We start from the raw sequence: 14,278 nt of genomic DNA, 5'->3' as shown, positions 1-14,278 counted from the left end.
CTATGATTTCAGGAGGTTAAGGTATCAAGCCCTGACTATCCTGAAAGGAACAGAGAGAACGTGATGGAGGACTTCCTGAAGAGAATTGAATGCTACAAAGTTACCTACCGACCTCTTGACCCAGACAACTATGACAAGTAAGGTTTAAGGCCATGGTTTGAAGGGCCCAAGGCAAAGGTCTCATCTGGGAAAATAACCTTTCTCCCTGAGTTCTCTAACTTCCTTCTGATAATCTAGATCTACAGTGTTAACATCATCCCAGAGAAATAAGGTATGGATTTGTGGCTTTTATGTGGATTGCATCTTGTACATGAAAAATTGAAGTGGTTGGTTTTGTTTTGTTTTGAGACAGGGTCTCACTCTGTCACCCAGGCTGGAGTGCAGTGGCAAAATCAGGGCTCACTGCAACTGCTGCCCCCGGGGCTCAGGTGATCCTCCCACCTCAGCCTCCTGAGTAGCTGGGACCACAGGTGTGCACCACCATGCCCGGCTATTTTTTTTTTTTTTTTTTTTTTTTTCTCTCCAGTCTCTAGAGCATGATTTCCTCAATCTCAGTATTATTGGCACTTTGAACTGGGTAATTCTTTGTTGTAGGACCTGTCCTGTGCATTGTAGGATGTTCAGCAGCTTCCCTGGGCTTTGCCCGCTAGATGCCAGTAACACCTCCAAGCTGTGACAACCAAAATGTCTCCAGACATGGCAGATGTTCCCTGGGGGACACGGTCATCCCTGGTTGAGAATCACTGCCTCATATCTGAATGGGGGTGTTGTAGGATACCCTTTGGAGATGTGTCATCAGTTTCTAAAGTTTATATATATTATATGATATTTTACATATATTAATGCTTGTGTGTATATCATGCATATTATAGCATAACATATATATTACATATTGCATATTTTTTATATCTGTCTCTCTATCTCTGTCTATATATATATAACATGCAAAGCCCTCAAGAACATGCCTGACTCAGAGAAATGTCTGATCAATACCAGCTGTTGTTACTATGGAAGCATTTGTTGGCAGTATGGTGTAGACTATAGATTAACTTGTCATGTGTGAGGTATATGAGCCATAGCAAAACCAAGTCCATGTTGAAGAAAGATGGTGTACACATGGAAATCTGCAAGAATGTGGCCTCATGAAAGAGCATGCATTCAGGGCAGTTAACAGCTCTATTCATATAATACAGACCTGCAGCCAAGCAAATGGCACATTTAATGTGCATGGCACACTTAATACAGTGGTCTGTTTAATGTTTTGAGCCTTTCAGTTCCTTCAAGTGGGTTTCCCAGAATCCCCTTAATTCAGAGGCTGAAAACCACCTCTAGATATGGCATAAAGTATTCTTCAGTTGGAACAAAGTCCCACCTAGAAAAACATACAGAAGATCTACATATATATACATGTGTATGTTTGTATATGTTATCTCTGGTAGTAGGGTGATGCGTGATTTGCACCCTTCCATCATTTTTTCTGATTTTTTGAATTAAAATAAGCACTTATGACTTTTTTTTTGAGATGGAGTCTCTCGCTCTTGTTGCCCAGGCTGGAGTGCAGTGGCACGATCTCGGCTCACTGCAACCTCCCCCTTCCTGGGTTCAAGCAATTCTCCTGCCTCAGCCTCCTGAGTAGCTGGGATTACAGGCACCCGCCACCATGCCTGGCTAATTTTTGTATTTTTAGTAGAGATGGGGATTCACCATGTTGGCCAGGCTGTTCTCAAACTCCTGATCTCCTGATCTACCCACCTTGGCTTCCCAAAGTGCTAGGATTACAGGCATGAGCCACCACGTCCAGCCACACTTATGACTTTTATAAAGAGAACAATCTCATGTTGGCCTCAAAGCAAGCAATGTCTGAAAGTGTCTTTGAGAGAAGCATGATTAGGTAGATGCAGGGAGTATATAGACATTTCTGTCTGTGCTTCTGTTGCCTCTTCCCTTCCCCTCATTGCTCATCATGCCATATTCTGGCCAGGTCTTAACTGCCTCAAAAGGGGCCTATTCTTCTCACCAAATTTTGGGCTTAGCAAAATCTTCAGGTCATCTAGTCTAGCCCCTGATGGGAAGGCTGAATTCTGTTTATCCTATTTATCTACATTACGTGTCACACTACAGGCACTGAGGAAATGGTACAAACTTACTAGAAGTTCAGGAAATTGTACTTCATCTTGGTTTTAAGGAGTAATTAATCTCCTACCATTTGGTTCCATAAACGTGGGTGTGACAGAGGAGGGGAGGAAGAGCAGCTGTGAGCCTGCAAGTCCCTATAGAAATCCTTTTCCCTCTGATTCTTATTCTCAGATTTTCTTACCTAGGGAATTTTTTTTTTCCTTTCCTGTCCCAGGGATCTTTCTTTCATCAAGGTGATAAACGTGGGCCAGCGATTTTTAGTCAACAGAGTCCAGGACTACATCCAGAGCAAGATAGTCTACTACCTCATGAATATCCACGTCCAGCCTCGCACCATTTACCTTTGCCGGCATGGAGAAAGCGAGTTCAATCTCTTGGGGAAGATTGGGGGTGACTCTGGCCTCTCGGTGCGGGGAAAGCAGGTGAGTAATTATTCAGCACACTGGATTTTCTATGAGTAATTATTCAGCACACTGGATTTTCTAGGCTTAGAGTTAGAAGGGCATGGCTGAGGTCATATATTTTGTCTCCTTACTTAAATCCCATTTGGACGTAGGCTGTGGTTTCATAGTCAGGCAAGTGCTCAAGGTGTGTTCTTGCTCACTGCGTCTAGCTCTGTGTTAAAGAGTAGATAACTTTGACCCATTTCTGCTGTGATCATTCAACCATCAGATATTCATTGGGCACAACTTGTGTACTTAGCAATGTACAGGGTGCTCCAGTTAAAGTTCATTTCCTTTTGGGTTTATATTAACTATGTAGTACCTTATGGATTTTGACCATGGTTATGCACGTTGTCCCTTACAGGCCAAGTTAGCAGGCTTTGTGTATGTGTGTGTTGAGTGTGTGTGTGTGTGTGTGTGTGTCTGTGTGTTTTCTTTTTACCCTTAATTTTCATGTTTAAACCCCAGTTTGCCCAAGCTCTAAGGAAATTTCTGGAGGAACAGGAAATAACAGACCTCAAAGTGTGGACAAGCCAGTTGAAGAGGACCATACAGACTGCTGAATCTCTCGGGGTGCCCTATGAGCAGTGGAAGATTCTGAATGAGATTGATGCTGTGAGTAGGAAGCTCTGAAGGCCCAGAAAAGCCAACAAGAGTCTCGTCTTCAGGCAGGAACTCTCAGAAGTCACTATTTAGACAGTTTTATCTAGGAAACTACAACCAACAAGTAAAAACTCTGAGGAAGCTGACTCTATGGCCAGCCCGGGGGCTCAGGGAGGACAATTGCACCCCTAATCAGGGGTTTCCTGCCTGATTCAGTACCTGTGCCAATCATGGGACCTAAACCAATTTTTGAGCCAGCCTTTCTGGCACCTGGGGAAAGTAGGGCTAACAAGGACTCATTTTGTTCCTTTGTATATTTGCCTCCTGGGAAAAATAAATAGCTAACAACCCACTTCTTTGCTTTCTGCTTAGATCATTTGGTCAGCTATTCAGGAAAAGTTTTTCCCAAAATTTCTCTTGGCTTTCTCTCTTCTTGAGTACAAAAGTAGACATTTCTTTCTTTCTTTCTTTTTTTTTTTTTTTGTGAGACGGAGTCTCGCTCTGTGGCCCAGGCTGGAGTGCAGTGGCGTGATCTTGGCTCACTGCAACCTCCGCCTCCTGGGTTCAAGCAATTCTCTCCCTCAGCCTCCCGAGTAGCTGAGATTATAGGCACCTGCCACCACGCCTGGCTAATTTTTGTAGTTTTAGGGGAGATGGGGTTTCACCATCTTGGCCAGGCTGGTCTTGAACTCCTGACCTTGTGATCCACCCGCCTTGGCCACCCAAAGTGTTGGGATTACAGGCATGAGCCACCGTTCCCGGCCAACATTTCTTTTTCTTTCCTTCCTTCTACCCTTTTATTTTTCATGCAAGGTCTCCAGTCCCTTCAGTTTCCCTCCTTCTCTGCTTCCTGTTCCTTTTAGCCTCTTGACTTTCTTGACCTGTAAGTTCCCCCCAGTAGTAGGAGAATGTGGTAGCTTGAGCTAGAGAAGTTGCCTCTTTCCGGCAGTGGTCCTCACCCGGTGAGTCACAGACACTCTGTGACACTCTGGTCACAGGCAGCTGCAATACATGAAAGGACCCAGCACAGTGCCTGGCACGTACTAAGAAACTAGCATTCTTCAATGTCATCTTCCTTATTTGGGATGGGGCTGGTGTGGTACAGTCTATCTCTTCAAGCCAGCTTCAAGTGGCTTTTTGCAGGGTGTGTGTGAAGAGATGACCTATGCAGAGATTGAGAAACGGTACCCAGAAGAGTTTGCACTTCGAGATCAAGAGAAGTATCTGTATCGATATCCTGGTGGGGAGGTAAGATGCCCCTGTCATGTGAAGTGACTGCCTAGACCCTTGCTGAGTGTTTAACTTTAATTTGGGGGAAGGATTGAATGTGATTTGGAGGGTCTAGGCATCATTTATCTTCCTTCCCTTGGGTCATTTTGGTTTCATTCAGCTTAGACAATCGAATGCCTCATTAATTGTTAAGATTCCCAGGGATAAGGGTGACAAGGCATCCTCTGTTCAGTATGTTTTAGAATCAACACAATCATTTTTACTTCTTTTTTTCCTTGTACTCTCTCAATCCCACCCCCACATAAGTAAGTGGAGTCACCAAGTAAATATATGGGATAGGAATTATTTCCCTATCATCTTGAGTGTTTTAGGCTATTTCCTTGTCTAAGTGGTTTCCATACTCTAGGGATGTGTGAGGCAAAAGTAAATAAAACTGAATGGCAGAGGTACAGGAAACCCCTAGGAGTCTCTTGTCTCACTGCCTGTATTAATCTGTGGGAAGAAAAAACACACACACACACAGGTTGAACTCACACTTCGTCTTCTTAACCTGTAGTTTTCTTGGTCTAAATATTGCTTTTGAAAGATCTGAGTTTTCTCAAGAGATACCAGGGCTGGGGGCAGTTAGCAGGTGATGTAAACTCACTGAGCCTCCAGAAGGAAAGCCAGCTGAGGAAGAAGAAGTGGCCCTTAGTCTCCAAGGTCCAGCCACTGACTTGGCTGCCAGCTTGCACCTGGGCTCCTGCCAGTCTGCCCCATTTCCCTCCACAGTCATACCAGGACCTGGTGCAGCGGCTGGAGCCTGTCATCATGGAGCTGGAACGTCAGGGCAATGTCCTCGTCATCTCCCACCAGGCTGTCATGCGCTGCCTCCTGGCCTACTTCTTGGATAAGGGCGCAGGTGCCTTTGAGGGAGGGGCTGGGAGACACATCCAGTGGGAGAGGGCTGGACTTGCAGTGGCACCAGGATTCCTGGGAAACAGACCTCCCTGTCTCCGCTCAAATTAGAGTACTTTCTCCAGACAGCAGTGTGGGGCTCCCAGCAGCCACTGAGTCAATGACTTGCTGAGTTCACTCTGCTGCTACGAAAGCTTCCAATGGAGAGTGGCTGCTGCTGGTGCTCCTTGATCCTGCCTGGCTCAAGGGCCAGTGTCATGCTGACACTCCTGGCAGCATCAGGACAGTGGTTGAATATTCCCAGCCTGCCACGCTGCCTACTAGGAGGGTGGTATCTTAGGAGCAGCAGTTGTTTCTGGGTAAGGGCAGTAAGAAGGTGCCGTTGACTTCTTCCATACTTCACTTCCCGATCTTCGGGAGCTCCTGGGAAGCCTGCATTGTGGATGCTGAGCTCAGCATCCTGAGCTGCTGGGAAGCTGTTGTGGTCAGACCTTATTGGCCTTTGCTGTACCCAGGTGACCCCCTTCCATTGGGCTCTCTGGCTACAATACTTCCTGTTTTTGCCTGCATGGAAGGATCTAAGATGGCCTTTTTTCCTGCCTTAGCCACTCAGAAGTTTGGGTGGCTTTGTGGTCTGGGGTTTAAGGGAGGAGTTGTACAACTCTAAGAGGTGGTCAAAGTAAGGGAAACTCATTATGAGCTCTGTAGATTCTTTCTTCCACTAACTTGACCTTACTCCATAATACTAAGAGACTTCCTTTGCCTGGTCTTTCTGTTTTCAGATGAGCTACCATACTTGAGATGCCCTCTCCATACCATCTTCAAACTTACTCCTGTGGCCTATGGTAACTATGCACATAGGGGCTGACGGGAGCTGGGAATTGAGGAAGGTCAGAATTTTCTCTGAAGTTTGTCTAGAGTTCAGCTTCATTATCCCTATATACCAGGGAAGCTCCATCAGTGCCTTCTGTTTTGAAAGGGATGTATGCATGACTGTGTGTATTGCAGAATGCGTATATTCCTTTGTGGTATACTTTCCCATAACTAAGGAATTTTCCATTGAACCTTTTTCTTTAAGTCCTCTCTTTCCTCTGTTTTCTCAGGGTGCAAAGTGGAAACAATTAAACTTAACGTGGAGGCTGTGAACACGCACCGTGACAAGCCAACTGTAAGTATTTTCCCACGATGAACACACCAGTTTCCCTGCCACCTTGAGTCTTTGAAGCTTTGACATCAAGAGTCTGGGGTTTCTTTTATGTACAAAAGGGAAACAGATTCAGAACTTACGTCCAAACGTAGTTTGCTACGTCTGAAACTGATGTTGGAATTATTTTTTTTTTAAGTTAGTACCCCTTTCATGAGTCTTAACCTTGAATGTTGGCTCCTGGAAATCCAATTAAATATGGAAAGTGTTTGGCTGAAGTGAAATGCAAATTACTACCCCCCTCCAACCCCAAGTGTCCCTTTAGAAAGCAGAGTCCAGAGGAGCCTATAAGGTGGGGGTCAAGAGGTGTAGGTTTGTTCCTAGGTCTGTCCCTGGTAATCTGTGTGGTCTTCAATAAGCCCCTTCCTTTCTTTGGGTCTTTTTCCTGCTTTGGAATGTTATGCTTAAGGAGCTTCTCCCTTTTAGCCCCCTGATGCTAGGAGGCCAGGCCATGGGCCATGCCCTGTGAGGGACCCTGTGTGCAGAGGAGCAGCAGTGAGGGAAGCTGTTGTGGTTACAAGCGCATTATTAACCTGTATGAGTGAGCTTTTGGCTTGGCTTTCATTTGTGTGGTGTCACTCCATTTCCAATCAGAACAACTTCCCCAAGAACCAAACCCCTGTAAGGATGAGAAGGAACAGCTTTACGCCTCTGTCCAGTTCGAATACAATAAGGCGTCCAAGAAATTACAGTGTTGGGAGCCGGCCCCTCAAGCCCCTCAGCCCTCTCCGTGCCCAGGACATGCAAGAAGGGGCCGACTAGCCGAAGACCCAAGTCAGCATTCCGGTGGTGTAACTGTGTGTTTCCCTCCAGCCCTGGCCTCCTGCCCTTGTCACTAATCACCAAGGAGTCATTAACTTCCTCCCTCTACGCCCACCCCTGACACTTCACCATTAATCTTAACACAGAACATGAGGTTATGTGTTTATAGGACAACTTAGGCTGTTCTTCAGTTTGAAACATCTTTTCACCCAGGGGCAAGTTAGCAAATTGAGTCTTTTAGGACAGATTCTCAGATGGGATGATCTGGAGGAGGAAAAAGATACACTCCCTTGGGGCTGAGCATGCCCCACACTCTTGGATCTTCTCTCTGTTCCCTGGTGTCTTCACTAATGTCCTCATGTTGGTGAAGTGTTGGGGGATGGAGGGCGGGTGAGCAGTTGGGGGACAAAAAGTCTATTTTTCCTTCACTTTTGTCTCTTCAATGTGTGTTTTCCTCACACTCCTTACCTGACTGCTTTCTTCCCCCACTTTCATGTCCCCTCTGGATTGTCCAGTGTAATGCATGGCATTGTGGTGTCTGTCTAGGAAGGAAGGGGTGATTGACAAGAGACAAGTCTGGCCCAGTTGATGCTTTCTGAAGAGGGTCTAAATGGATCTGGACTGGAGGAGTCTTTCCTTTCCTTTCTCCCTTCCTCTCCAGCCAGGTCCTGCAAGGGCCAGCCCAGGCTACAGAACATCCACAGAATATTCTGGAGCTTGCAAGTAGACATAGGGTGAGAGTTCTTGCCTCCTTTCATGAGAAACAGTCCTAAGTCTTCGATGCCCTGGGGGATTCTGGCTCTGAGCATGTGGGAAATGTCTTGGTTTTTATTTTTAATTTAGAGTCAGGCCTGGGTCTTTTGAGGTCTGCAGAGTGGGGTTTAGGAGAGTAGGGGGGGGCTCTAGCTCTTGCAGGGCTCTTAGAGAGCAGTCATGTCTTTTCTCCCATGGCTCTCAGGTTCTTTGCCAATCACAGCAACTTTTCCTGCCAAAGCCAGTATCCTCTGGGGCTGTTTAGAAGGGCAGTTAGATTCAGGAGTCACCACTGATGTTTGAGTTGCTCAAGGCAAGAGGCAGAGAAGAGTTCACTAAAACTGCTTATTTTTGAATAATTTCAGCACACTGTCCTTAAGAAGAAAGAAACATCAAAACAAAATAGTTTTTACATGAGCATTTTTTTTCCCAAATGTGGAAAAGCTTGATGATGAATTTAATCTCTCTCATTGGAGTATTCTTTTGTTCATAAAGAGAAACTATCTCATCTTGATGTCCAGAGAAGTCCTTGGAACCCTGTGGGATCTAGCTCGTAACTGTTTGTATTTCTCTATTCACTTCTGTCATTTCATTTTCTTTGTAGGGTTAAACAGAAAATCTTTAGGGAAGAAATTCTTAGCCCCTTGATGACCATGATGGCTTATTCTCTTTCCCAATTTTGCATGCAAAATGTACGAATATATGTATGTTTTTCTGAGCGGCAAGTTTAGGGTTCTCATGGGATTTTAAAAAGTGATAGGTGACTCCCCACCTTAAAGTTATCTGCTGGTCTTTTAGAGGTAACCAGTGAGAAGGAGTTAGCTATTTTCCAAGGGTGTTTTCATTTGGTAATGGAAGACTTTTTGCTGTGGTTCTCATCCAGGAGTATTCCTTAGAATCCCCTTTAGAATTGTTGAATCATAAACATGCCTGTGTCCACCTTATGCTTAATACTGACTCAGAATCTCTGGGATCTGGGTCTGGACATGCATGTATTTAAGTAGCTTCCCGGATGATTCTGATTCATAGCTCGGGTTAAGAACTCCACCTTAGGAAGTTAGGTGGAAAAATACTGGATAGTAGTTTCTCAGACAAAAGTGTCAGCCTAGGAATTCTGAATTCCTCATAGTCCTGAAAGGACAGTTCTTTGGGTTTGATGTTTGAGCAGATCATAATGTTAAATGATATAACCCCCTGGAAGGCAGGCTGCTGTGTTTTAGAGGGTTATTCTAGGTTCTAGTCCCATCTTTAACCCTTTACATTGCTGAGTGATGTAGAACAAATCACTGAATTAAATAATTGTCTCTAGATAGCAGCTGGGGATTTTAAGCACCCTGGAGAGAGGTGCAGACCCTGCAGGATGATAAAGATTGTCATCACTGGCAACTGACTCCTGACCCCGAGTCCTTTACTCATATGTCCCAAGTAGGATACCATAGCCAGCTTCTAAAGGCTGCTTACCTAGATTCTTCTCAAAATTGTGTCCAAGATGTTAAGTAACCTGCTATTCCTGTTTAGTGGTTACATAATATGTACTTAGTGTCTTTGTGGAGCTTTGGGCTGGTGGGGGCAGGGATAGGGGAAAGATAAACAGAAGTAGAAGAAAAGGTCCTTGTCCAGAGGAAGGTTATTTTAAGAGACAGGACATGTAATTTATAACAAATGGACATTTGCAATATAGCAACAGTCTGAGTCTAGAAGTGTTCAACCATCACATCGCTTCTCCTGACTTTTCTGTTGTCCTATGGCTATGAGACTACAAGGATTGGGGGATGGGGATGCCCCCACCACCACCAGTGTGAGAATGAGATATGGTTGGGGAGGCGTGTTTGGCACTTTTACAAGTTTGCATTGTCCACATTTGCTTGGATGGTGGCATCTGTAGCCCAAATGGGCATTCAGTCTTTTCTTCTGCTGTGAGGTGAGAGTAATTCAGACCTAATGAATGAGAAGAGGGAGCACTTTGATCCACAGACTTTGGATTAACACTGTACCCACTCTTAGCAAAAGGGGACTTCTCTAACAAGCTAGCATTGTGTTAACCTGTCATTAACCCAGCATTAGAGACAGGTCACTGGGATGTTCATTCTGGCTCTCAGCCTGCCGTTATTTCCCCACTCTCCCCTGTGCTAGTTCGCTTTCTCCAGAAGACGAGCTGAGGTGGTCTTAGCCTCAGATAGGACATGAGAAATTGGAATTTGGCAAGCAAGGGCTTCAGCATCCTTTAGTTTCTAAAGCAAGATCCCTTCAGAGAAGTCTAGCAGGAAGAAGCCAGGAGAATGTAGAATGGAAAAGAGCTCTTACTCCAAATTTTAGAGAAGTTTCAGCTCTACTTCTCATCTTTTCTCTCCTGGTCTTACTTGAATGCATGTTGGTAATCTGTATACATTACTATGACTGTGTCTATCACAAGTCCTACAAAATAAAAATGGACTTAAAAGTACTCTCTGCTGAGGCTGTAAGTTTTGTTTTGTGAGAAATAGGTAAAGACATTAGCATTTAATCTACTGGAATAAGCTGGTTGCTGTGGCTTATACCTGTAGTCCCAGATACTTGGGAGGCTGAGGCAGGAGAATCACTTGAGACCAGCCTGGGCAATATAGTGAAACCTCACCTCTAAAAAAGTTTTTTATAAATTTACTTGTCTAAAGTGGGGAAAGGGAAATTATTCTGTTTTCTTATTCTTGCTTCAAGACTATGACAGATTTGAAAGATAATTCTAAAGCAGATTTAGAGAACCTACTTCTCTTCTTATCTCCTAATCCCTAAATTGTAATTTAGCTCTTATCTGTATTGTTGTTTTGTTTTGGTAAAGGGATGATTTTTACACTGAGTTTTAAAGTAGAATAAGAAAAGCTTCTAAAAACTTGCATTGTGCTAGGGATCTGCCCTATATCTTTGCCTCTGGTGTTTCGTTGTTGTTGTTATTGTTTGTTTGTTTCCAAAGAAGTTGGAGTTAAGGACACAATATATGTGTACCCCTAGACTGAATGGGTGAGTATTCCATATGAGGATCTGGGTAATCCTCTTTGCAACCCACATTTGGTCTTCAGAGACCCTGGCATTTTGAAGAAACATATGATATAGCTGTTTGGAAATAAATTCATCTATGTTACTTTTTTTTTTTCTTTTTTTTTTTTTTTTGTGAGCAGGAGATCTTAATTGACAGAAACTCATTGGTGGTTGGAGTGGCCAATGGGCAAGGGAAAAAGTATCCAGTAATCAGAAGAATTGTATCTGGGTTATGTAATCTTCTGCACATTCCATTGTCTTTGCCAAGCCCAGAAGCCATGTTGTGTTCATTGTTAAGAAATTTGATAGATTTACCCAGCTTTTCTATGTATTTTGACTTATTGAAAATATGTAACAACTGAGTCAGGTTGCAACACTGGTGGGGTAGAATCGACTTTCCCTGAAGGTGACACAGATATCAGAATTGTGTCCAGGGATTTAATTTAGACCCATACTGTCCAGGAGACTGTCTCTAGTTGGAGCTCTGTGCTGACTGACTGACAGACAGACTTTAGTGTCTGTGTGCTGACTGACAGACAGACTTTAGTGTCTGTGTGCTGACTGACAGACTCTAGTAGTGTCTATATGTTGACCAACTGATAGACTAGTAGGATCTGTGTGCTGATTGACTCTAGTAGGATCTGTTTGTCACTGACAGACTGTAGTAGTGTCTGTGTGCTGACTGATAGATAGACTATAGTAAAATTTGGGTGTTGCCTGACTAACGGTCTAGGGTCTGTAAGCTGACAGTCTGCCTGCTTTCTGATTGTATCCATTGAAGTGTATGTACATTATGGTAATTCTCTGTCTATTAAATGTGTCTAACAAAGAAAGGAATTAAGCACTCCACATGTTTTCTTTATAGGGGAGTTCTGTACACTATGATTTTAAATAGATATTTCTTATATAGTCGTGGCCAAATTCTCATTATTTTGTACAAGATAAAGGTTATGCATCACTTTTATGGTATTTTGTGAACTCAGCTAAGGGAATGCCTGTTCAGAGCCTGGAGTTGTTACCTTTACTTGAAGCCATCTCATCCAGTCCCCTGCTTTAGGGCAGGACTTCAGTTCCACTGTTCGTTTCTGAAACTTCTGTGTCCCCAGCTTACCCTGTTCTGGAATGTTGTATTCCATTGGACAGGGCTGCTATTTTTAGTCAGCCATGCATTTGGATTTTACGCTTAATCTAGTAAGTAAAAATGAGAAGAAAATTTGGCATTTAAAAATTGATTTTAAGGGTTGGCAAAAGTATTTTTTCCAGTAAGCCTTTCACTGGATATCTGTGACCAATATTTACCTACGCAATGTTTTTGTATCTGAATTGCTTATGTACGTTTTTTATTATATTGACCTAACAAGAAGATCAACTTATGCTGGTATGGTGATGGTTTTGCTATGGCAAAATCAAAGGGCTGATCATACATGGTGCCCTTTGGGAAGGGGGATGGTGTGGGGCTGAGCACCTCTGTGTTGAATGGGAATGGGTCAGATTGGGAAGCCTAGGAAGAGAGTTCTACTGTAGATTTCCTAGGCACTGCTCTGTTGAAATAGGAACATAAGTCTTTAGCAACATTCTGATTTAATCGGGTGACACTGATAACAAAGTATGCCACTCAGATCCATTTAAAGTGTGCATAACTGTATTTGAAATGTGTTTTTGTGTGCGTGTGTGTAGAATGGGTAAATAAAATTGTTGAGTAACTTGAACCTATCAGAAGGCTTCTGGGTTTTTTGTTTAGTATTTTCAGTTGTGTTTCCCATCCCTTCCCCACCCCTAAAACTTTGCCTCATGCTGCACAAGGATTCAGACTCAGACGAGCCAACAGAAGTTCGCACTGTAATTGAAGACCATGGTGTAGCCATGGCTCTCTTCTGCCACCTTCTGGGGAAGACAGGAAGAACATTATGGAAAGCACATGAACTTCAATAGTTGTGTGTTCCTGTTGGCACTTATGCAAGAATTAAGAAACAATTACATTTCACTGCACTGTGCAGTATTCCCATTAGCAACATGTAACTCATATTATGTATTATAAAGAAAACTTTTGGAGATTTTTTAGCACTTAGTGGACTGTTGTTCCTAAAATGTGATTTGCCCATTTCTAAAGAGATTATGGTCAAGGGTATAAAACAGCATTTAATTTTTTTTGAGACAGGAAATACAGATAGGGTTGTTTTACCATTCTCATGCCTTATTCCTTGTTACCTTAACAAAGACCAGAAGCTCATTAGAAATGCAGAATCCCAGGCCCCATCCCAGACCTCCAGAGTCAGAATCCTCATTTTACCAGGACGACCAGGTGATTCATATGCACATTTAACATTTGAGAAGCACTGTTCTAGGGGAAAAATTTCCCACAAGGTAAAATGTTAGATGCCAGTTAATGGGAAGAAGTTGATCTGCTCTGATGACTGGTTTCAGAATGGACTCGTATAACTAAAATAGTAGGGACCCTCCTCAGAAGCCAAGTAGCCCCTGACTACAGTGTCACTTTATTGGCATGGTCTTTTGGCTGACATAGCCTACACGATATCCTTCTACCAGAGGGATCCTGACTGCTCCTGCTTCATGTCTTGGGTATGTAGCTTATGGTCCAGGTCTGAAAGGAGTGCCTGGTCCAATATGGTCACGAGGTCAGCTCCTCAGGGAAAGAAGACCATGACTACGCCATTCGGGTAGTCAAGGTGTGTGTGTAGGCACGCCAGTGTGTTCATGCATGTGTATGGATGTGGGGATGGGGAGGTTGAGGGAGGAGGGAAGGTAGGGGAAGGATTCTGTTCTACTTTTATGTTCGCTGCTTGGCGGTGCTGTAATAGCTTTGTGTCTCTTCCTCTCTGGCTCATAGGCAGCAGAGACCACACTGGCTGTGCGCAGACGCCCCTCCGCAGCGTCCCTCATGTTGCCTTGCTAATGATGTGGATGTTCAGGCCTCACCTCTCCAAACGACTGGGATCTACTGAAAAGCTTTGGATGTCAGCTTCACAGAGGCTAGAACAGGAAGTTAAGTGGGAACTGGACTTTGGGGGCCACCAAAACGAGGCCTGGAGAAACGTCACCATATTTCCTCCCCTCCTGCCTAATGGGAATATCAGTTACACTGAAAAATTTAACTTCCCTGTGCCTCAAAACATTTAGCAACCTGAACCAGTGACTTTTTGTCATCTCTGTGCTGAGTTTGGTCCAAGTTGGTCAATCTCATTCTGTATAGGCATTTAACATCCTACCTGTGACTGTC

General features: G+C 43.9%; 1 protein-coding gene across 9 annotated transcripts in view; it reads left to right on the top strand.

The window, feature by feature from the left end:
• The window catches only part of PFKFB2 (6-phosphofructo-2-kinase/fructose-2,6-biphosphatase 2), a 26,171-nt gene extending 11,893 nt beyond the window's left edge, over positions 1–14,278 (top strand). For 3 of the 9 annotated variants that reach the window (XM_054659908.2, NM_001280451.1, XM_054659885.2), the window contains 8 exon segments: positions 13–137; positions 2,351–2,558; positions 3,048–3,194; positions 4,326–4,430; positions 5,184–5,313; positions 6,092–6,154; positions 6,413–6,477; positions 13,889–14,278. In XM_054659908.2, coding sequence (XP_054515883.1) covers positions 13–137; positions 2,351–2,558; positions 3,048–3,194; positions 4,326–4,430; positions 5,184–5,313; positions 6,092–6,154; positions 6,413–6,477; positions 13,889–13,954 — 909 coding nt within the window. In that variant the 3' untranslated portion in view covers positions 13,955–14,278. 9 annotated transcript variants of the gene reach the window in all.

The sequence above is a fragment of the Pan troglodytes genome, chromosome 1, assembly GCF_028858775.2.
Source record: "Pan troglodytes isolate AG18354 chromosome 1, NHGRI_mPanTro3-v2.0_pri, whole genome shotgun sequence".
NCBI lineage: Eukaryota > Metazoa > Chordata > Mammalia > Primates > Hominidae > Pan > Pan troglodytes.
Note: the sequence above shows the minus strand (reverse complement) of the source record. Positions and strands in the feature narration are given on the sequence as shown.